Source organism: Lithobates pipiens, unplaced genomic scaffold, assembly GCF_037356315.1.
Source record: "Lithobates pipiens isolate NorthernLeopardFrog02 unplaced genomic scaffold, aLitPip1_a1.2 Scaffold_22, whole genome shotgun sequence".
NCBI lineage: Eukaryota > Metazoa > Chordata > Amphibia > Anura > Ranidae > Lithobates > Lithobates pipiens.
This window is the reverse complement of record NW_027507784.1, coordinates 308,478,658-308,501,727: the sequence shown is the minus strand read 5'-3', so window position 1 is coordinate 308,501,727 and position 23,070 is coordinate 308,478,658. Positions and strand designations below refer to the sequence as shown.

General features: G+C 40.1%; 1 protein-coding gene across 4 annotated transcripts in view; it reads right to left on the bottom strand.

Moving 5' to 3' along the window:
• Window positions 1-415: 415 nt before the first annotated feature.
• CASKIN1 (CASK interacting protein 1) overlaps window positions 416-23,070 on the bottom strand; it is a 363,406-nt gene continuing 340,751 nt past the window's right edge. For all 4 annotated transcript variants that reach the window (XM_077449355.1, XM_077449357.1, XM_077449356.1 and 1 more), the window contains 2 exons: window positions 11,951-12,335; window positions 416-7,959 (listed from right to left, as the gene is read on the bottom strand). In XM_077449355.1, coding sequence (XP_077305481.1) covers window positions 7,866-7,959; window positions 11,951-12,335 — 479 coding nt within the window. In that variant the 3' untranslated portion in view covers window positions 416-7,865. The remainder of the gene's footprint in view (window positions 7,960-11,950; window positions 12,336-23,070) is intronic.

Genomic DNA, 23,070 nt, shown 5'->3' with positions numbered 1-23,070 from the left:
GCCACCTGGTCCTCTGTTCATATCTTTTCCAACTTCTAACAGATGAAAATCCAGTTTTCTATGGATGCAGCTTTTGACCACAAGGTGCTTCCAGCAGCACTCTGAGTTGGATTTGTTGACCCTTATTATTGTGTGGCCCGCTGGCACAGTTCTGTTTGCCTTTTTGTTGTCCGCCCTTCTTATTCATTGCTTGGCGATGTCCCAGGGTCTATGAATATCAAACCTGTGTCCTGTGCTGTACTCCAACATTTGGAACGTAAAGGTAAGTTTAATACTTCTTTTATTTTTATTTTTGACTATAACCAAAGACTAAGTACATTCACACTTCAGTTTCTGGTGCGGTTTGATTTTAAAATAAAAAAATTAATCCTGCTTGATAAATCAGTGCATAAACATACGACACCAAAGCCAAAACTGCCCATGGGACCTTTATTAAATGGCAATGCAGCCAATAATGCACATACAAGTGCTTCCAACAATTGGCAGCAATGGAATTAAGGTCCATCACACCATCCTTGTACCATTATCATTCACAAATACAGAAAATACTTCCATTTACTGTCTCAGCTGTAAAAAGTGTGTGCTTATGGGAGGTTATTAGGACTGAACACAGTTCTTTTATTCCATAATAGAGATTCTTTTTTTTTTTCTTGGATGCATGTCAGGGGATGACAGCTGCTATATAAATTTACACATATACCAAAAAATTAGAAATAATATAACGAAAAAAAAACAAAGTTTCTGTTTTATTTTTTCAGACGTTATCAATACAGCATCACAGTCACAAATAAAATGCAAGAATAATGAAGTGTAAAAGCACAGCACTGCAGGGAAAGCACCAAGATGCATAGCTGTCACATAACGGATATACAGTACGTATCTTTTCCATAACTTAATCATAAAAATATATATATTATATATATATATATGATATATATGTATCAATCATGTAGACCTTTAATGAATAGTTTTTTTTTTTTCTTTTAAATCTTGCTGCCATCACATTAAATACATTTCATTTTTAACACTATGTAATTTATTTTATATTTCATAAAATCATATATTTCTAAACAGATTTTGGAAAATAGTCGCTCGCTCCAGCAGTGTTATGTGAATGTGGTACCACCCGTGGCTGAAACGCTACAATACTATAGGACGAGAGTCTGTGACATTCCAATGTACTTTTCACTGACAAAAGCATTCTCAGAAACTGGCAAGCTTAACACTCATTCCCTGCCCACCCCCCACCCCCACCCCCCACAATTCTCAGTCTACAAGACGAATAAGCACACGCTGAAAGCTGTAGGGATGAGTGGATTTAGGACTTTTCCCCCTCAGGAGATTTCAGTGACGATTTGGGGCACTGCAGTAAGATGTTGCCATTCTGGTGAAATGCATTGGGGTTAATGATGATTTCTAATGATGAATTGGGCTTTAAATATTTCCTGAGGATTAGGGAAGCTCCTTTTAACTACCCTAGACCTGTTCTGTGCCAAAAACTGCCCCTTTCGGCTAGTTTACACTAGCTTCAAAACAAGGATTATATCAATTATATTTTAATTTGGTGTGACTTTTTAAGCTCAGGTAATCATCATAAAGTTTTTCTAATATTTCATCTTGAATTATGCTCCCGAATTCTATTCCTGCTATTTGAGTTTGTGGTTTAGGGTTTTTATGGCAGATACATTAGGCAAATGGGACCATCTTTGGTGGATTCAAGAAGGCCAAGTCTCAGAGTTTGTATCTAATTGCAGCTGAATAACTACTCAACCTTTCACAGCAACTCATTAGGAGGATGTGAGATCAAACAGGAAGAGGTGGAGCCAAGACCTAGCCCACCCTCTCTTGAATGCTTACTTGAAGTTGCCCTGGATGTCACTCATGGCGTTTTAGAAGTTGAAGATTACAGTGTTAGCTATCTATTGGTCACTGATCTGGAGCAAGGGGTCCTGACATATACATATGTCTATACATATGGTTTTAGGTCAATAACTTTTCAGGTAGTGACAGAAGGTATTAAGTTGATAGCCGCAATCCATGTCAGTGTTACCAATCTGAAACTCTTCAGAGGGTCTCCATATACATTATGTGGCAATTAGAAGAACCTCACATTATTATATAGATTAAATAGATAAGGATTTTCCAGGAACAGCCAGGCCTCTTTGGAGCCATGTCATAGACGTGACAACTGGGAATTAATCATTAATTGAAATGTGGTAAATCAAATACCATCCACTGTAATTAAATGTTGTCTTCTTCAACATTGCAACATGCCTGGAGATTCATATATTGTTTCGAGAAATTCATAGTTTAGTAATACTCTGTATAGAAAAAACAAAACAGTGCGATAACAATAATATATCTTATGCGAAAATATGCAAAATATTATAAACATGAAACATATATTAATACATTAAGTGAAAACGTGTTGTGTGTGTGTGTATATATATATATATATATATAGTCCTTGTGTCACACTCCAGTGTATAAAGGCTTCATCTCAATCCACAACGCATCGTTAGTATGCAGCTTTCGACAGCCGATCAAGACAGTCCATCCAACCAACTCCGAAGGGACAAACAGGAAAACTTTGGTCGGATGACAGCCCATTGTACGACAATCGTGTAGTCAGTACAGTATGCGTCTGATAAAAGTCGTTCGACAAACACCACACATGATCGGAAACGCGAAAATAAACCAGAAGGACACACAGGTCACACGTATTTGACATCATTTAAAATACGTAGCTACGCACAACGGAAGATTTTTCCAGAATCGTACGACAAAAATCTTACACGCATTTTGCATTGTTGTATTCGATCTTAGTTGTATGCAAAATGTGAACGATCTGTCTTACGATAATCGGAACGTGTGTACGGGGCATTAGATGTTAGTGAGTCATATCAAGCATATTACAATAAGCACACGGCCACCAGATGTTTTTCTCCTTATCTCAGGTCTGTTCTCTAGGCTTCAATTAATGCTCTGGATTGCTCCAAACATATAGGAGAAAGCAAAAAGCAAAGCCTATAGTGCAGTAATCAATTAAAAAACACCTTAACAAATTCTTTAAATGTTACATGAACAAACAGTGCAATTGATTTAAACAAATATGGCAGATGCCCCACTTCTGGTACAGCATCGTCACTGCCTCAATGCGTTTCATCACATGGACATGGACAAAATCCATGTGATGAAACAGGTCAATGAAGTGACGTCAGACACTGTGCAGTGATCTCCTGCACTGCATCTAAAATCACATCCTCAACACGTTTCTTTACGGAGTCCATGTGACCAAAAAGAGGCAAGGAAGTAGGGCATCCGCCACATTTATTTATACCGAGTTCACTGTTAAAGCGGTTGCATCCCATACTCATGTAAACACATTTTAACATTCATAACTTTTTTTTTATTATTATTACTAAACTATGGGCTTGGCTTCTTGCTTTCTCCTATGAAATGTTTGGCACGCTTAAGGACATTGACGGAAGTCTAAAGAGTGAACCTCAGGGAAGAAAAGAGATACCTGAAGGCCATGTGCTTATTGCAATATGCTTTATACGACACATTGACATCTAAGGGTCTTGATATATGGTGAGGGTCCATGTTATGTGTGGTTTGCTACACGGTGGGTAGATATATATTGTAATTTATTATGGACACAATGTGGATTCAGATGAAACTTTTGTGCACTTGAGTGTAAGCACACGGACTATATAAATAAAAAAAAAATTTAGAACACTTTTTCACTTTATGTAATTATATACGATTTATGTTTTTATAGTATTTCACATAAGGTATATTATTGTTATCATAGCTCTGGCTTTGGTTTATATATAGATTTATCTGTCCAAGGGGATAGCTTTACTCAAGCTGCTTGGGGTTATATATACATATATATATATATTTTACACAAAGGGAGTGTTTGGGCTATATTTTTTTTCCTGAGCGCTGTTTGTTACATTTTATTCAAATATTCTGGAAATGCCCTGAATCCTCCTGTATTCAGAAAACATCAACATAAAAATTAGATACTCAGCATGTTGTTAGCTAGATATTTCCTAGACACAGACACACTAAAAACAAGTTTTTGTTGGTTAAAAAAGTTGACTAATGCATAGTAAAAACACAAATCACAGGGGGACAAATGTTCTTAAACCTGGCAGATTTCTAAAGGGCAAACAGTAAACTGTACTTTTAAGTCAAGCAAAGTCGAACTGGTGTTTTTGGACCTCTCACTTCTTTGTGAATTTAAAACAAAGGCTCCAGCTGTTTCCCAGTTGCTAAAGGAAGCATTTCCTTGCTTCATTCTGAAGGTTAACACTTAGGAAATGTCTTTAGGCCCTTTCTCTGGGTTAAAAATATTGCAAGGTGCAATTGTTACTATAGGTTAGGATTAGTATTCTGTTAGAATTAGGAAGGTATGGTCATATTAAACATTATTTCACTCTATTTAGCCCACTGTTCCATTTGAGTTTGACATGCCTTTTTCAGGTACCATGTGATACTAAATTACAGCTTCAGCATTGCACATAAAGTCCTCAGCACAAGGTTACAGCCATCTGAAGTGTAATATGCCATTGTTTATGTCTGGAGGAGCACTGAATTGTGGGTTGCAGGAAGGGGTATTCTTAGTAATTCTCATGCTAAGGAGTGGGCTTTATCTGGGCACTCAAGCGGAACTCTGGAGACTTTATGTACAACTATATGTGAAGGTATACTTTAGCACTTTATGGTACTCACTGGCAGTTTTTGCTTGCATTTCCCTGATTATAAATTTAAATATGCACTGGCCTAGGGATTTGGAAGCAGTCATATATGTTTAGGTCCTTTAGAATCCCAGAAGCCCCTCTCCACATTCTTTCATTCAACCCTCTGCCTCAACTCTGTGCAGTGTGCTCCTTACTGGTCAGGGAGGAATGGCACAATGTGCTACTCCTCCTTTCTAGTGAGGGAGAAATGGCGCAATATGCTACTCCTCCTTACTGGTCAGGGAGGAATGGCGCAATGTGCTACTTTTCCGTACTGGTCAGGAAGGAATGGCGCAATGTGCTACTCCTCCTTACTGGTCAGGGAGGAATGGTGCAACGTGCTACTCCTCCTTACTGGTTAGGGAGGAATGGCGCAATGTGCTACTCCTCCTAACTGGTCAGGGAGGAATGGCGCAACAATGCTACTCCTACTTACTGGTCAGGGAGGAATGGCGCAACGTGCTACTCCTCCTTACTAGTCAGGGAGAAATGGCCTAATTTGCTACTACTCCTTACTGGTTAGGGAGGAATGGCGCAATGTGCTACTCCTCCTAACTGGTCAGGGAGGAATGGCAAAATGTGCTACTCCTACTTACTGGTCAGGGAGGAATGGCGCATTGTGCTACTCCTCCTAGCTGGTCAGAGAGGAATGGCGCATCATGCTACTCCTCCTTACTGGTCAGGGAGGAATGGTGCACTGCAAAGTAAAGCAGAGCTCCAACCGTCAACATCAAATCTGCAGAATAAGGAGGACTCAAACAAAGACATGTGAAGACTCTTGTCAATGTCTGTTTGGAATCCTAGATGTACGGAATTTATACCCTAGTCATTACAGCTTTACTTTGACATTGATACTCTGAACTTGGGAGCTAGGAATGATCTGACCAGCACAGCAAGGAGGGACTGACAGCTGTCCTGTTTCAGGGAATGTGAGATGAGCTCAATGAGAGCAGCACATCTATAGTTGTGTGGAGTGTTTTCTCACTGTGCATATAACCTTCCCTCTATAGCTGTTTACCTGATGTCACTGACCTATTGAAACAGAAATTCACACATTGCGTTACAGTTTTTGAAAAAGGAATCCTTCACATCCTTGATTATGCTGCAGGAGGATAATGCCTCTGGCATCTGTCTTCTTCCCTATAATTCCATGACTCTAACCTAGAATTGGTATTGTGCAATGGCTACTCCATTCTGCATCACAAAAGATGAGAAGCCCCCTTCCCCTAACCATGTACAGGGCATTTTGGTTTACAATGACTTTGGTGATGCCAGATGACTCTCCGCCCAATTCCAGAAAAGGGTTGTATATTTACCCATGGCACAGCTCTTGACAATCTTTTTCAATTGAGACTCATCATTCCAAGACTCTGCCTTCTTAAATACTCTACAAAGCCCAAATTGCGACCCAGTACACATATCATCTGCCCCTCAATCCTTCCAAATATTAATTGTGTGGAGGCAAGGCACAGCCTTTACAACTCAAAGAAAACATAAATAAATAATAAAAAAATGTAAAAATAACAATATAAAAAAAAAACAGCAGAAAGGCCCTTAAAAGTCTGGAATTTGTGCTATTTCAGTTTCCCTATAGGCTGGGTAAATTCATGTCAATCAGTCTCTTTGTGACTTTCACATATCAAAAAAATAAATAAAGGGATCCAATTATTAGATATTTTTTCTTCTCCCTGTCAGTCATTTTCAGGATTTCTACTACTAAATTCTACTTTCTGTGCTTTCAGTATAGTCTTCAGTTCATCAGGAAGTTTGGAGATTTAGGTAGGACCTTTGTTACCATTGGACAAGACCCCAGTTGTTCTGTCACGCTCCGGCCAATTGTTCCATTGAATGGTGGTTTGAAAATAGAAGAGCCATGGGGAACCAACTGTACTTAGAATTCCAACATCACTTTGTTTCCAAGGTAATACATTTGGCATTAGCTTATATTTTCCAATGGTAATGGAATACACTTCTTTCATTTCCCAGCAATAATGGAATGCACTTGTTCATTTTGAAAAGAGATTATGTTCTTTCTTGAATGACCTTGAAGTCAACTAATAGGGAAAACAAAGTACATTTTGTAAGGCGGTGCCAATAGGGAACAGTAAGTGCTTACTAGGGGACTTTAAGTGTTTCCCCTAAATATTTAACACTTGATCCAGAGTGACCTTCAGGTTCATATAGAAAAGCTGATAAGGTTTCTGGTTAACAAAAGACATTGTTAAAATATGGGCATATTCCTATATGCTAGGGAACAGAAAACAGCTTAGAATATTTTAGAAAGTTCATGAGATGAGTTTTGCATGCTCCACTATTTGGCTCACCTGGGAAAGGGTACTTTAATGTTTAGGTAATAAAGTTTTGTTTAATCTAGTTTGGTGGGGAAGCTTGAAGATCACTAGAGTGTTGGCCACCAGCTGACAACATCGCCCAAGACTGTATAACCAGCTCCTGACAAATTCCATGGCACCTTACAATGCAAAAACTCACCGCAACTGCAGAAATCTGTGGCTTCTAAAATATGGGCAGCGCAGAGTAGGGTCATTTGACAGCCACTTAAAGTTTCTTGATGAGGTGAGTTCATATCCCTTTCGTACATTGATTAATAACAGCAATTGCAACAAGACGAAAAAACAAGAATTACAAAATGGGAAGGATTCACCATAGGTTGGCGGTGTGAAATTGAAGTAGATGGCAGGATGCGTGCTGTTTCACTGCTGGACAGTATCCATTCTCTCATAGTGCTTTGCAGTATACCTAGTCATCCATCAACAGACTGCGGTCATCTCAATCCAGGTTGTGACCGGGATCTGCTCTGCAAGTGCATTCTGGAACTGATCCTGATGCTGGAACAGCTGAGCCCAGTGGCTGGTACCACCTCTTGGTTGGCCTCCTTCCATGCTGCCCCGAATAAGCACAATCCTGAGGTATTCAACATTGCTTGTTTGTGCTAAGGTTAGGCATATGTTGCGGGGCGGTCGGGGGAACCGGACTCGGAAGGATCCTAGGAGAAGGTGGATGGTCTATACAGGAACCAGCAACGTGGGAAGAGGCAAGAAGCAGTCTGTGGGACCTTGCCTTGAGGAGACCACCACACGCACAAACACTGCAATTTCACTCCAACATGGCATCCAGCTGGTCTGCAAGGTCATCAAACATGCTGCCAATGTCATCCAGAATACTGACTGTGCTCTTCTCCTCCAAGGAACTGGCCGCACAGGGGAAAGAATAAACAAGCACATGGTTATACTTTAAACAATGACAGAGAAGTATATAAAGAAATAAACTAATTGATTGGCTGAACTGTGTCCACAGGCATCACATGCAGCCATTAGTTGTACTTATAAATAAAGTTTGATTCTTACAAGGTAATTTACAATGTGTTACAATACAAGAAATGGCAGATGCTGTGACTGATTGTTATAAACTGGCAACAGGTCAATAATTGGTAATAAGTACAACACCAGTGCCACAAAAAATTAGGACCCTGTGTAAAATATACATTAAAAAGAGAATGCAATGATTTGCAGATATCATAAACCCATATTTTATTCAGAATAGAACATAGAAAACATAATAAAATGCTAAACTGAGAAAATGTACCATTTTAAGAAAAAAATAAGGTCATTTTGAAATTGATGTCCGCAACATGTCTCAAAAAAGTTGGGACAGGGACATGTTTACCACAGTGTAACATCCCTTCTTCTTTTAACAACACTCCGTAAATGTCTGGGAACGGAGGAGACCAGTTGCTGGAGTTTTGGAAAAGAAATGTTGTCCCATCCTTGCCTAATATGATTCTACTTGCTCAACAGTCCTGTGTCTTCTTTGTCATACATTTTGTTTCAAGATGCACCAAAAATTTTCAATTCGGAAAAGGTCTGGACTGCAGGATGGCCAGTTAAGCACATTGACTCTTCTACTACAAAGCCATGCTGTTGTCATAGATCCAGTATGTGGTTTAATATTGCCCTGCTGAAATACACAGGCCCTTCCCTAAAAAAGATGTAATTTGGATTTAAGCATATGCTGCTCTAAAACCTGGATATATTTTTCAGCATTGATGGTGATTTCCAGATGTGAAAGCTGACCATTCCATACACACTAATGCATCGCCATACCATGAGAGATGCAGGCTTTTGAACTGAGCGCTGATAACAAGCTGTAAAGGTCCCTCTCCTCTTTAGCCCGGAGGATGTGGTGCCCATGGTTGCCAAAAAGAATGTCAAATTTTGATTTGTCTGACCACAGAACAGTTTTCCACTTTGTAACAGACCATTTTAAGTGAGCTTTGACACAGAGAAGGCAGTGTTTCTGGATCATATATAGATATGGCGGCTTCTTTGCATGATAGAACTCTACCTTGCATTTTTGGATGGCACAGCGAACTGTGTTTGCAGACAGATTTTTGGAAGTATTCCTGAGCACATACAGTGATGTCCAACACAAAGCCCAGGTTCACACTGACTGCGGGTTAGAAATTGTGCGAGTTCACTCACAAGATTTCATACCCGGATGTCAGTTTGATTTCAGGAGCGATTTCAGATTTGGGTTTCCTGCACAGATGTCCATTAAAATCACCCCCAAAGTCACAAAAATTAGTGCAGGAACTACTTTTGGGTATTGGTGCGGCACCGCAAAGTTGGCTATGGTGTCATTGCCAGCAATAGCTGCCGATGTGTACATGGGCTAAATCATGCCTGTTTTTAATGCATCTGTGGGCCCGAATGTCACAGGCATCCAATATTGCATTTTGACCTTGTCCCTTGCACAAAGAGATTTCTCCAGAATCTTGGAATCTTTTGATGTTCTTATGTGCTGTAGATGATGATATGTTTAAAATCTTTGCAATTTTATGTTGAGGGATTTTATTCTAAAATTCTTCAACAATTTTTAGACGCAGCTATTCACAGATTGGTAAACCTCTGCCCATCTTTACTTCTGAGACACTCTGGGGGTTATTTACGAAAGGCAAATCCGCTTTGCACTGTAAATGCACTTGAAAGTGCAGTCCCTCTAAATCTAAGGGGTTGATCTGAAATGAGTGGAATCTCTGCTGATTTTATCATCCAATCATGTGCAAGCTAAAATGCTGTTTTTTATTTTCCTTGCATGTCCCCCTTGGATCTACAACGACTTTACTTCCATGTGCTTGGTTATTTTTAGATTGTAAGCTCTAACGAGCAGGGCCCTCTGATTCCTCTTGTACCAAATTGTAATGTAACTGTAATGTCTGCCCTCATGTTGTAAAGCGCTGAGTAAACTGTTGGCGCTATATAAAACCTGTATAATAATAATAATGTGCTCTTTCAGTGCAAAGTGGATTTGCCTTTCGTAAATAATCTCCTCTGACTCTCAGATCCAATTATTGGCATGTTGCCAATTTACCCAGTTAGTTGCAAAATGTTCTTCTAGCTCTTCCTTGTTAATACCACTTACTTTGCCAGCTTTTTGTTGCCCTGTCTCAATGTTTTTGAGACATGTTGCTGCCATCAACTTCAAAATTACCCTATTTTTTTCATTTTCTCAGTTTAAACATTTGATATATTTTCTTACTTCTTTTGTGAATAAAATATGGGTTTAAGAGATTTGCAAATCATTGCATTATTTTTTCTATGTAGATTTTACATGGCATCCCAACATTTTTGGAATTGGGGTTGTAGACGCTGCTTTAAATGATTCAGTTTAACCTTTAACCACTGTATGTGGTTTAACTCCCCACTATTGTGTTTTAAACAAACTACTTATGAAGACTAAAGGGAGCTGCCTAGAGCAACCAGTCAGATACTGTTATCTGTTAAGTGAACCTGTCACTTTGCTACCTCCAACTCTCTTGACATCCTGACACTTCTGCTTTACAGGAAGAGAATACAAGTAGTTAATAAACAAAAACACATTATCCCCAAGACATAACATTGCACTACTGTAACAATTCAAGAGTGGCAATGCAGATTACAACGTGACAGGATAACTTTAAACACAATGGGAAAGGATAACTTTGTATCCTCTACCCCAAAAAAAAACGTCTTTAACCTCCCTGGCAGTATGATTATGTCGGATTTTAGGTGCTGAATGCGGTACAATTATTTTGCATGGAAATTTGGTGTTTTATATTGTAGGCCTCTAATGTCTAATAGACATCCCGGGTATGATAAAATTTTAAATATGAAATCATAAATTATAATATATATATAAATAACTATAACAAATAATCAAATAATATAATAATAATAAAAATTATTCAATAATGTAATCAAATCAAAAACACTGAAATGTGCAGAGTTGCAGAATTGTCGCTGTCATTAGATTTAGTGTTTGATGACAGATCTCCCCACAAATCGCTATCGCTCAATTCTACGAGTGATTCTAATTTATTATCGCTGTTTTCTAGCTGATCTAAAACCTCTTTTAATGTAAACGGACACTTTTTGGTTGCTATGGACAATCTCCAGTTTCCAGGCATAAAGAACAGTATTTATAATATAAAACTGTATGAAGGGCACTGGAGAAACCACTAGGGACAAAGGGGATGTGTAATGATTTGATCCAGTACTGTAATCTGTAAGATTACAGTATACTGTATCTATACTGTGTTTTTTACTTTTTTAATTTGCCGCTGAACTCCGTCCCCGTGCATCGCAACGCTCGCAGGGAATGGAGCTTGGCACTGTCACAGACCGAGCGACACAGGGTGGCTCGCAGGTCACAGTGCGGGGAGACATCGCTGGATCCAGGGGACAAGGTAAGTAAACACCTCCATGGATCCAGCGATGCGATCCCGAGCCTGGCTCGGGAATACCGCTTATGGTACTGAAATCTTACCCCTTGCCAGACTCGGGAATAACACCAGGGAGGCTACAGTAGTAATCAAATATGTAAATTTAGCACAATGCCTGCCTGCATTAGGTTATTATAACTAGAAAAATAGGATATCTAATCTAGAAAGCTGCATAGTAATGCAGGTCTAGAGTTTTGGCTAGGCTTCATAGGCCATAAGCAAAGGTATAGGGACCTCCAGGACACCATATAGCAGGCCTGCGTGTTTATGGAAAAATGGTCCCTGGTGGCCATTTATAAGCCTTATACATAGTTTGACCTACCGTGCCCAGTGGACATTAATAATGCCAGTATCCTTGTTAAAGCAAGGCCTGCTCATGCTAATATCTTTGTTAAAGCAAGGCCTGCAGGTTGACACTTACTCTTTCTGTGAATCTTCCTGTTTGATCTTCTCCTCAACAGCTTGCAGTGCTGCAGCTAGTGACGCACTGGTCTCCTCCAGCTTCTGCTGTGCAGCCTCGTTACTCCCTCCCTCTAAGGAAGAGCTGGTGATGGACAGTCTCGGGGGCTTGACGGGAACCTGTAGAGGGTGACCCGGAGTCAGGGGCTTAGCGGGGCTGGAGCACAGGGATGGGGGAGTGCTGGAAGGTTTGATGTGGTTTGGTTGCTTGACAGGTGAAGGGGCTGGAGTTGAGCTGGCACTAGAGGACTGAATGATGGCATGAGGTTTGGGGGGTTTGGGGGCTATTGGGGGAGGAGTAGGTTTGGGGGAGACAGGAGGAGGTGTCCCCATTACCTTCTTTACTTCTGAAATAGAAAAAATAAAATCTTTGTTAAATTATATTTAATTTTTTTTTTTTTTTTTACATTTCTAAATGCATTCTATCAATAAACTTTCCTTTTTAAAGCCAAACAGCAAGAATATGTATTTTCTTTATTACAGATAAACAGAATACATAGATATACAAGTAAATAAAAACAAAAAAATGTAACATAAAAAAACAAAACTACAGCCATCTGACACAACGCAAGCACTAGATTCCTTCTCTTGTAAACTGTCAAGTATTATTGAGAATTATTACATAATTATTTACTGACATTATGAATAAATGATACACTTAAAATTGTAGAGATCTATATAAGGTTTACTATATAGCAAGTCTACGTATACAAAAACATTTTTTTTCTTCACACTGGGTGTAAAAGGGTCAGTTACATCAAAAGTGATATTTTAGGTATAGATAGATCTTGGTGGACTGAGTCAGGCCCTGGCTTCTTATATGTCCTGGCCACCTTACTAGTGAGATCTCACTTCTTTGATGTTTTAACGCAAAACTAAACTCTCTTAATAATCAACATTAACTATTTTCAGTCCTTATGATGCTAGCTAGGATCTGTGTGTGTAAATACAGTTTCTGGTTCTCTGAGGGGAGAACAGGCAGATCATACAGCGTACGAACAGCAATCTGTCAATCTCCCCTGCACAGTCCTCTCCCCCCTTCAGTTAGAACACACACTAGGGAACACATTAACCCCTTGGTCACCCCCTAGTGTTAACCCCTTCACTTCCAGTGACATTTTTACAGTAATCAATGCATTTTTATAGCATTGATCGCTGTATTAATGCCAATGGTCCCAAAAATTATAATAAAAATGCCATAAAACTATCCCCTATTTTGTAGACGCTATAACTTTTGCGCAAACCAATCAATATACACTTATTGCAATTTTTTTTTTAACCAAAAATATGTAGAAGAATACATATCTGCCTAAACTGAGGAAATTTTTTTTTTTTTAATTTTTGGGGGATATTTATTAGTGCAAAAAGTAAAAATTATTGCTTTTTTTTGAAAATTGTCACTATTTTTTTGTTTATAGCGCAAAAATTTAAAACCGCAGAGGCAATCAAATACCACCAAAAGAAAGCTCTATTTGTGGGGAAAAAAAGACCATAAATTTAGTTTGGGTGCAATGTAGCAAGACCGTGCAATTGTCAGTTAAAGCGACGCAGTGTCGAATCGCAAAAAGTGCTCTGGTCAGGAAGGGGGTAAAATCTTCCAGGGCTGAAGCGGTTAACTTATCCATTCTCACAGGAGTTTTCACATAATTTTGTTCGTAATAATTACAATCATAAAAAACATTCATTCTCCCCCTTGAATTGATGGTGTGGTTTGTTATACCCCTTCACTTTTCCTATCGGACGTCTCACTACTTTTCTTCTTGCTATTCCAGCTGTTTACCCTTTAGGTTTGCCCAGAGGCCCTTCTGGGTTCTGCTATCCAACTTGTCCATACTTTCTCATATTTTTCACCACTTCATCTGTTACAGTATGTTTCCCTATATAATGACAAATTATCGTTCACTAGATACTTCCAAAAGGCTAATGAGGTAGGTTCTGCTTTTTTTTAACTCAGTACTATTGCTTTCCTCACATAAAAAAGCAACAGACTTACTTGTGTTCTCTTTACTATAGATATATTATTCCCCACCAGTCCCAAAAGACAGATTTCTACGTCTTGTTCCAGAACAATTGATGTAACTGTCGCAATTACCCCTACAACCTCCCTCCAAAACACCACTATCGCAGGGCAGGACCAAAATATATGAATGAAATCTCCTGGAACACACCCATGCCTCCAACGGTTCTGGGAGTTCAATATGGACATTCTATGTAGTCTATGGGGGTGTGTAAAACATTCTCTGTGTTATCTTTATCTCAAAGTGACACTAGTATCGGAAATGGAAATCCCTATATCTCCTCCTCAAATTTTGGGGTGTCCCTCATCCAACATGCTCATAACTTACTTAAGTCTGGTAATGCAGTTTTCACTAGGTAGGTATATAAAGTTGAAATTGGTTTCCTTTCCAGTCTCCGTCTATTTGGTCTAATCCTGATTCTACCAATTGTGGGAGTCCTTGAGGGAATTGGGCAGAAAATGCATGGGTGAGATGCATATGTCTAAAGACATAACTTCCTGGGATATTCCAGCGTTCCATTATTCCTGCAAATATTATCATTGTTTTCCCCTGTACTACCTGAGAAATCTTTTTGACCCTAAATTTGGTCTACGCTCCTGGATCTTGTATAGAGTCTAAATGGGGCAACTGAGGATTTCTCCACAATTGAGTATTTGAAGATAAAATCTCCTTGAAATGTTTTCCCCCCACTAAACCAGCTCTCCATGCCTTTATAGTTGTTATCATCGGAGGGGTTAGGTTTAGGTTATACACAGATTTCAACCCTCGAAATGGTAATTCCTGAAGTGCCTCAATAGTGTGTACCACTGGCAGCCTCTAGCATTGTAGAGGCATTGTAGCGGGATTGTGTTTGTCTGGATCTAACCATTCCCCTACCGTTACCAGCTGTGCTGCTAAATAATATTTATAAAAGTCTGGGAAAGCCAGTCCCCCTTGTGCCAACGAACGCATAAGTGTAGTCAATTTAATTCTGGGTAATTTATTTCTCCATAAGAACGAGGAAAAAATATTGTGTAATTGTACAAAAAATTATTTTGGCACCCATTGTGGTGAATTTCTAAACAAGTATAAAAGTTTAGGAAGAATCTTCATCTTTATTACATATATGCAGTCCAGCAATGATAGGGGCAAAGCCTCCCATACATTCCTTTTTTTTTTAAATTCCTGTACTACTGGATTTAAATTTAACATAAGAAAATCTTCAGCTTGTCGTGAGATTCTAATACTGAGGTATTTCAATTCTGCTACCCATTGCAGTGGCACATTTAAAGCGGCCGTATCCTGCGCTCCTTGATCAATGGCCAATAGTAGGGATTTGCCCCAATTTACCTTATGTCCTGTAAATAGTGAATAGGTATTTAATAGTTTTAGAGCCCCTTGTAGAGATGGGCCAGCCTCACAGAGAAACAACATACAGGGCTACCCTCTCCTCCAACACTCCCCCCCCCTCACCCGTAGCCCCCAAAATGTCTGGGGAAGTCCGGCGAGCCCCCTACCACCGACTCAATTGCTATAGCGGAGAGAGAGGGCAGCCCTGCCTTGTTCCTCTAGCTGAAAAAAAGTAGGCAACTTCTTTGCCAACTTAACCACTGACATGGGTTTCTTATATATTGTCTGTTTCCAGTTAATAAGCACTAATGGAAACCCCACCCTTCTGAGGATTTCCCATAGAAAGGGCCACTCGATTATATCAAAGGCCTTTTCTATATCCAACGAAGCCACCGATCTGGATCCCTCATTAACGTGATGAGTATGTATATTTGTATGTAATCTCCGCAGATTAATATCTGCTGTTTTCTGAGGCATGAATCCTGTCTGATCTGGATCTATAATGTTTTTTAACAAGGGTTGTATTTTCAATGTTAATATTTTAGTTAATATTTTAATATCTATAGTAATGCTATTGGCCTATATGAAGCACATGGTCTGGGACCCTTCATTTCCTTATGTATAAGGGCTATATGTGCCTGTCTTATTGAATCTGGGAGAGCCCCTTCCAACAACCCGCTTGTAAATACTTCCGCTACTTTTGGGGCTAAAAAGTCCCCATACTATATATAAAATTCCATAGGAATTCCATCAGGGGCTGGGGCTTTTCCCCTCTGAAAAGTATGTATAATCTTCAATATCTCCTCGCTTGTAATTAGACTAATGTCTCTCTCTCCCTATCCGACAGCCACCCGAGGGCTATACGGTCCAAAAGGTCCGACTTTTCCCTCAGGCGGAAGTCGAAGAGGAGAGAAGAGGTGTACAAAGAGCCGTAATGTCTCTTAAAAGTCTCCAAAACCTCCTTGGGTTCAACCACCGTTTCACCTTCAGGAGTACTAATTTCAGATATAATTGTAACTTGATTTTCCTGCTGCGCCAACCTTGCCAAAAATCTTCCACTTTTATCCCCTTGTTCAAAAATCTTTTGTCTATTTTTATATAGTTCTAACCTAGTTAGTTCCATCATATGTAAATGTAGATCCCTTTGCACAGCCATCATTGTATCAAAATTAAATTATGCTAGCATTCTCTGGTTGAGTTGCACATCAGATCATTTATAATTACTATATCCTGGTAAAGTACTATTGTCAGCTTTTCTTCGATGAGCCTGCTGGCACTTTAATTGATTATACTTTCTTGCTTTTACGATATTCATGTATCATTTACAACGTGCCTGATATTACTTTTGTTGTACAGAATATGGATATGTGCATACTTATATTGTTGACTTATTCTTGTCTTCAATAAAACTTGTTTGAAAACAAAAATTAATTATGCTAGAATCTTGATTATACTTCTCCTTCTGTAATTCTATGTGCGTTCGTAATACTTGTATCTTATCATTTTGCTTCGTATTAACCGCTGCAATATTTGAGATATATTGCCCTCGCACATATGCTTTGAAGGTATCCCAGACAGTGTTCAATGAAGATGATCCAACATTATTTTCCCAGTATTCCACTACCACTGATAACATTTTCTCCACTATCTCTGGGTGTAACACCCACTGGGGAACCAATGGCCACATTGATGCATTTTTCAGGGCAGGGGTACGTATTGACAAGAACAAAGGAGAATGATCCGAAAGACCACTTGGTAAATATGTTGCTTCTACAATATCCAGATCTGCAAAGGCTAAATCTATTTGAGATGAGGTTTTATAAGAAGTGGAAAAACAGGAATATGCTCTTTTTTTGGATTTCTCCATCTCCAAATATTACCCCTGTTGCCTGTGTCCAGTTATATAAATCAGCTGAATACTGCTTAGGAGGTTTTCGGTCTATCCAATTCTGGGGCTAAAATAGAATTAAAATCACCAATAAACAATAATTTTGCTGGAAACTGTTGGATAATTTTCTCTAATATTTAATTTAATATTCCCAAAGAGGAAGGGGGGGGGGGGGGAATATATATTGCCACTATAATATACCTTTGTTGTCCCAACATGTATACCAAAATAACATATTTTCCCTGCACGTCTGTATATACCTTCTCTATTAGGCCGGGAAAAGATTTATTTATTAGCACTGAAACCCCTCTCCCATAAGAAGAGTAAGTAGCGTGATATGCGTTTTGAATCCATGTTTTTTTTTTAAAGTCGCTAGTCCCACTAGATGTGTCTCTTGAAGGAAGATCAACTGGGGGTTATGTATTCTTACATATTAGAACAGTGATGGCAAACCTTGGCACCCCAGATGTTTTGGGACTACATTTCCCATGATGCTCAGCTACACTGCAGAGTGCATGAGCATCATGGGAAATGTAGTTCCAAAACATCTGGGGTGCCAAGGTTTGCCATCACTGTATTAGAACATCAATGCTCTTTTAAACTCAGAATTTAGACCTCAGACATTCCAGGATATTATAGAATAGCAATTATTTTCACCTGGCAGCTTGCACAACTTGCACCAGTTTGCACAATGGAACAAGAACAAAAGGACATCTCCACAGTATCTTGAGCCATATGGCTCCTAAAGCAAACATCAATGGGGCAACAAAACAACACCATCCCTGAACCCTTAAACACCACACCTCTGCACCTCACCTTCCTCCACATCCCCCCAAAAAAAAGAAAAAAAAAAAAGGGTGGAAGGAGGGGGGGGGGGGGGGTTGGGCAGGGAGAAAAAGGAAAAAGGGGGGGGGAGGAAAAGAGGAAGAAGGGAAAAAGGAAAGAAACAAGTAAATGAATAATTTTCCTTTATAAAAATTGTGAGGGATATATAGTGTCCAACCATTCTACTGCAGCCGCTGGAGTCTCAAAAAAGCGGGTGTATGTTTCATCAATAACCCGCCGTTTACTAGGATATAAAAGACTGAATTTTATCCAATTTTCTCTCAATCTTTTCCGCACTTCTGTATATGCGCTTCTCTGTTGCTGTATTTCAGGGGATAATCCAGGGAAAAAAAGTTTGGCCTTTTCATATTGTAAGTCTGCCCTTGTTCTGGCTGCTCACAATATACGGTCTTGATCTCTATAATTCAGTAGACGTAGAAGAAACGGACAGACGGACGGGGCTCGGGCTTTGGTGATCGACAATAAATCCTGTGTGCCCTTTCAACCACAAAAGTTGCAGACATATCTGTAAGGCCTAGTATATTTATTAATAATTTCTCTAAAAATTCAGTTGGATTATCTCCTTCCACTCGTTCTGGCAATCCTATGATCCAGATATTATTTCTCGCTTTCTGTATCGATTGCTCTGTCCTGTAGAACATTAATTTGTTTTCTCAGGATATGCCATTCTCTGTCATCTGTCTTTACTCTTAATTTCTACCGTTGAGACCCGAACTTCCATCTCTGAGATCTTTCATGCCTCATTATGTTAATATCTACGGCCAGAGCATCAATTTTTGCTGTGAGAGTCTCACTACATGCTTTGATAGCTACGATAATATCCTTGCCAGAGGAAGCCAACTCTACCTCTCTGTCTACTGTTGTCTGAGTCTCTGCTGATATTCCAGCTTGGGGGGATTTTGCCATCAACTTTCCTTCTGTCTTTGCTTCCATTGAAGTAGGAGAGGAGCAGGGGGTAACAGTCTGTGCTTTTGCAGCACGCGGCCTTCCTGGAGCCATCCAGACCCACTATTAAGAAAGCCTTAAGATATACCTGTTCTCAAATCCCAATAGTTTGTACATGTATTTAAATTGTCAAGTGCTAAAGGGGAGTGACCACCTGATAACACCACAAATTCTGGATGAACCCTCTGCACACTGCTACACCCTTCCTGGCAAACTATGCAATCAAAAACAGGGATTTTTAGTATTGCAATACATGTTTAAGATGGTCAACTGCACCAAAGTACTCCGTCTTACAGACAGTCTCTGCTCTGCTGCTGAAAATGCTATGGTGGCCACCATGCCAACATGGGGCATACAGACAAAAGGTGGGGGAATACATGTACAGGTTGTTGGGATTTGAGCACAGTTATATCTTGTTTTTATTGCAGCAACTGACACCAATGTTGACTGCAGTTTACTCTGTGCCAGTGCCAGCTACTGCTCCAGCTGGTAAGGGGAGCGGCGAACAGACCACCTGACTACACGCCCCCCCCCCCCCATCAGGGGTGGTACTCATGTGGTCCGGGTCTCAATTGGTGCCGATGTAGAGCACTGAGAGATCACTCTGGGTGGCCATCTCCTGAGTCCCGTATCTTTCTGTACATCCTCCCCCCTGCCCAGCCAATACGATAGCTTCTGCTTCGTTTTGGATTATATTTTGGAATGAAACACAAGGAGACTTTTTTTGCCATTTAAATATTTTTGGTCAAATATGCATGGAAATATAATTTGTATTGAAATTATAAGTTAATCGTTTACACTATTCTATAAACAATAGCAGTCATAAATACACTATACTGTCAAAAGTATTGGGAAACCTGCCTTTACATGCACATGAACTTTAATGGCATCTCAGCCTTAGTCCATAAGGTTCAATGTTAAGTTGGCCCACTCTTTGCAACTATAACAGCTTCAACTCTTCTGGGAAGACTGTCCACAAGGTTTAGGAGTGTGTCTATGTAAATGTTTGACCATTCTTCCAGAAACGCATTTGTGAGGTCAGGCAGTCAAAAACTCGCTCATCCATGTCTTTATGCACCTTGCTTTGTGCACTGGCACGCATTCATATTGGAACAGGAAAGGGCCATCCCCAAACTGTTCCCAAGTTGGAAGCATGAAATTGTCCAAAATGTCTTAGTATGCTGATGCCTTAAGATTTCCCTTCACTGGAAGCCAAAGCCCAACCCCTGAAAACCAACCCCACACCATAACCCCCCCCCCCCCCACCACCAAATGATTTAGACCAGTGCACAAAGTGAGATCCATAAAGACATGGATCACCAAGTTTGGGGTGGAGGAACTTGACTGGCCTGCACAGAGTTCTAACCTCAACCCGATAGAACAACATTGGGATGAATTAGAGCGGGAACTGTGAGTCAGGCCTCCTCTACAACATCAGTGCCTGACCTCACAAATGCGCTTCTGGAAAAAAGGTCAAACATTCCCATTAGGGATGAGCTCAGGCGTGTTCGCATGGTCCACTTGCTGAGCCCGCCAGGAAGTCGGCGCTGTGCTAATCACAGGCAGTGAGACACTGCCCGGATGTGCGGTTCCCCTAGATCGGGCAATATCTCATTGCCTGTGATTAGCGCATCGCTGTGCCTACTTCCTGGCGGGCTCAGCACGTGGACCATGCGAACACGCCTGAGCTCATCCCTAATTCCCATAGAAACACTCCTAAACCTTGTGGACAGCCTTCCCAAAAGAGTTGAAGCGGTAACAGCTGCAAAGGGTGGGCCAACTCAATATTGACGCCAAATTCATGTGTGTGTACAGGCAGGCGTCACAATACTTTTGAACATATAGTGTATGTATAATTTGTTTCTTTGGGGTCACAGTTGTAGTTGTGTTACACTTTGTTTTTTAAGTTTAAAAATATCTCATACGATTGTGCCATCAATCGTTTAAATTTTCTAAAAAAAAAAAAAAAACAGCATGTTGGATTAGGCACTTTCAGTTGTGGCACGAAAATCGCGTGTCGCAGCTGGCACATTAATGATGCAAAAAACAAAAATTTTGACGATCAATGCAAATTTTGTTCATTTTTAGACTCGTCTATAGTCTGCTTTAGATCCACAGCAAATTTTCAGTTGAGAATCATCTTGTGTGCTGTCAAAGACACAGCAAACGGATTCCAACATCAGTGAAAAAGTGACAGATGTAATCAGATTAGTTGCTACAGACAACATAAACGCGTTCCTCACCTTGATTTTACAAATCTTCTCACAGGTTTTCCTTGTCTGTATGAGCCTGAGCCAGCACATGGCTGAAATAATCCAATTATTAGTCTTCTGGGCTATCAGGCTTAGAGGATTACTATTGGGAAGCTAAGTATGTTTTCACACATAATTCTAATATTCCTGACACTTTGTGTAATCTTCTCTCTATGACAAGATACAGAGGGAGTCTACGGCACGGCAGATTACAAAGCCAGCATAAATGGCGGAAAAGACCTACATGGAGGTGCGTGAAGAAAGTAACTGTGTAAAAGGCCTGGTGACCAGAAACCAGCCATCAGAGCAACATACAGGATTCCACTGTTTTTCTGTCCTTCTGAAAATATGAACAGCTAGGTTCTCATGTTAATCCTCTGGCTTCAATGAGTCAATAGAACAAAATACTGATCAGAAACCATAACTTTGCAAGGTGCTTGTTTGAGGTCAGTGGCTCAAAAAGAAAACACTAGCATGCTGAGCATCATAAACCTTAGCTCCCTGTTCAGATCTGTGATCCAATTTTCAGCACCAATTTTCTCTGTAACTATGGCATGTCATGTTTTCGAATACAGAGAGCCACAAAGGAGGCTGAATGTGGAAGATGTGTCCCAATAAACCTTTAAAAAGACCCCCCTTTCATCATGCCCGCCCAACGTTCAATGAGTCACTATGGCATACACTTGCCTGGTATGCTTTTGCTAACCCATAGAAATGTCTCATTGGCATAAAAAGGGCTAGTTGGTTGCATTTGTTCTGTAAATGTTCCTAGTCCTTCCCCTCATCCCTGCCAGGCAACTGGTATTTTCAGAGGATGGTTAGCATCTTCCAACAAGTTTTCTTTAAAGGGAATCTACATTATTTGACAGTTTTTGATAGTCACGTGAACTCGATCATCTTAAAGCAAACCTATTTCTTTATTCACCATCTTCACTACACACTTACCTATGCCCCCCCCCCCCCCCACACCTGGAGTAAAGGAAAATACCTGTAATTTCGAGATATAAAGGGCATGCAACTTATTCCACATGACACTAGGCCAATCCTCACTGTTACACAAGTCCTAAGCTCGGTGTGAGCAGCAACTTGTAGCCTATACAGTGCCTTTTTCTTCACTTCTGATGCCTTAAGAAGGTCACATTAGAATGAATGAAATGTAAATACTGTATTTATCGGCGTATAACACGCACCCCAAGTTTAGGAGGGAATTTTAAGGAAAAAAACTTTTAGGAGGGAAGTTTAAGGAAAATAACTTACATTTAAATGCCCATCAAAGCAGCCTTGTCAGTCATTTGCAGCCTTGCATTGCAGCCTTGTCAGTGTTGTTGCAGGCTTGCCATTTAAAAATGGCGCCACCGAGATACAGAGCAGATGTCCTGTGTATATCGGCGGCGCTCGGTAGCTCTCAGCCGTTTTCCGCGGCTTTCGGCTATTTTCGGCCAGATTTCGGGTTTCCGAAAGCCACCGAGTACGGCCGAGTGCGGCCGTAAATAGCTGAAAATACACGAAAGTCGCAGAGATTGGCCAAGAGCCGCAGAAAGCCTCACAATCGGCGGGGGGTCAGCGTATAACACGCACCCATGATTTTCCCCTGATTTTAAGGGGAAAAAAGTGCATGTTATACGCCGATAAATACGGTATATGCTGCTGGGGAGGGGAGAAATTAAGTTAACCTGTTGCTTTTATCAGCATAGGCAAAGCACAGTCTTTTCTGTATGTGTATGTGTATAACCCTATTAATGTGATTTATTATCAACACAATCCTCTAAAGAAGTCCAACCCTGGGGACGTAACACGTAAGGTG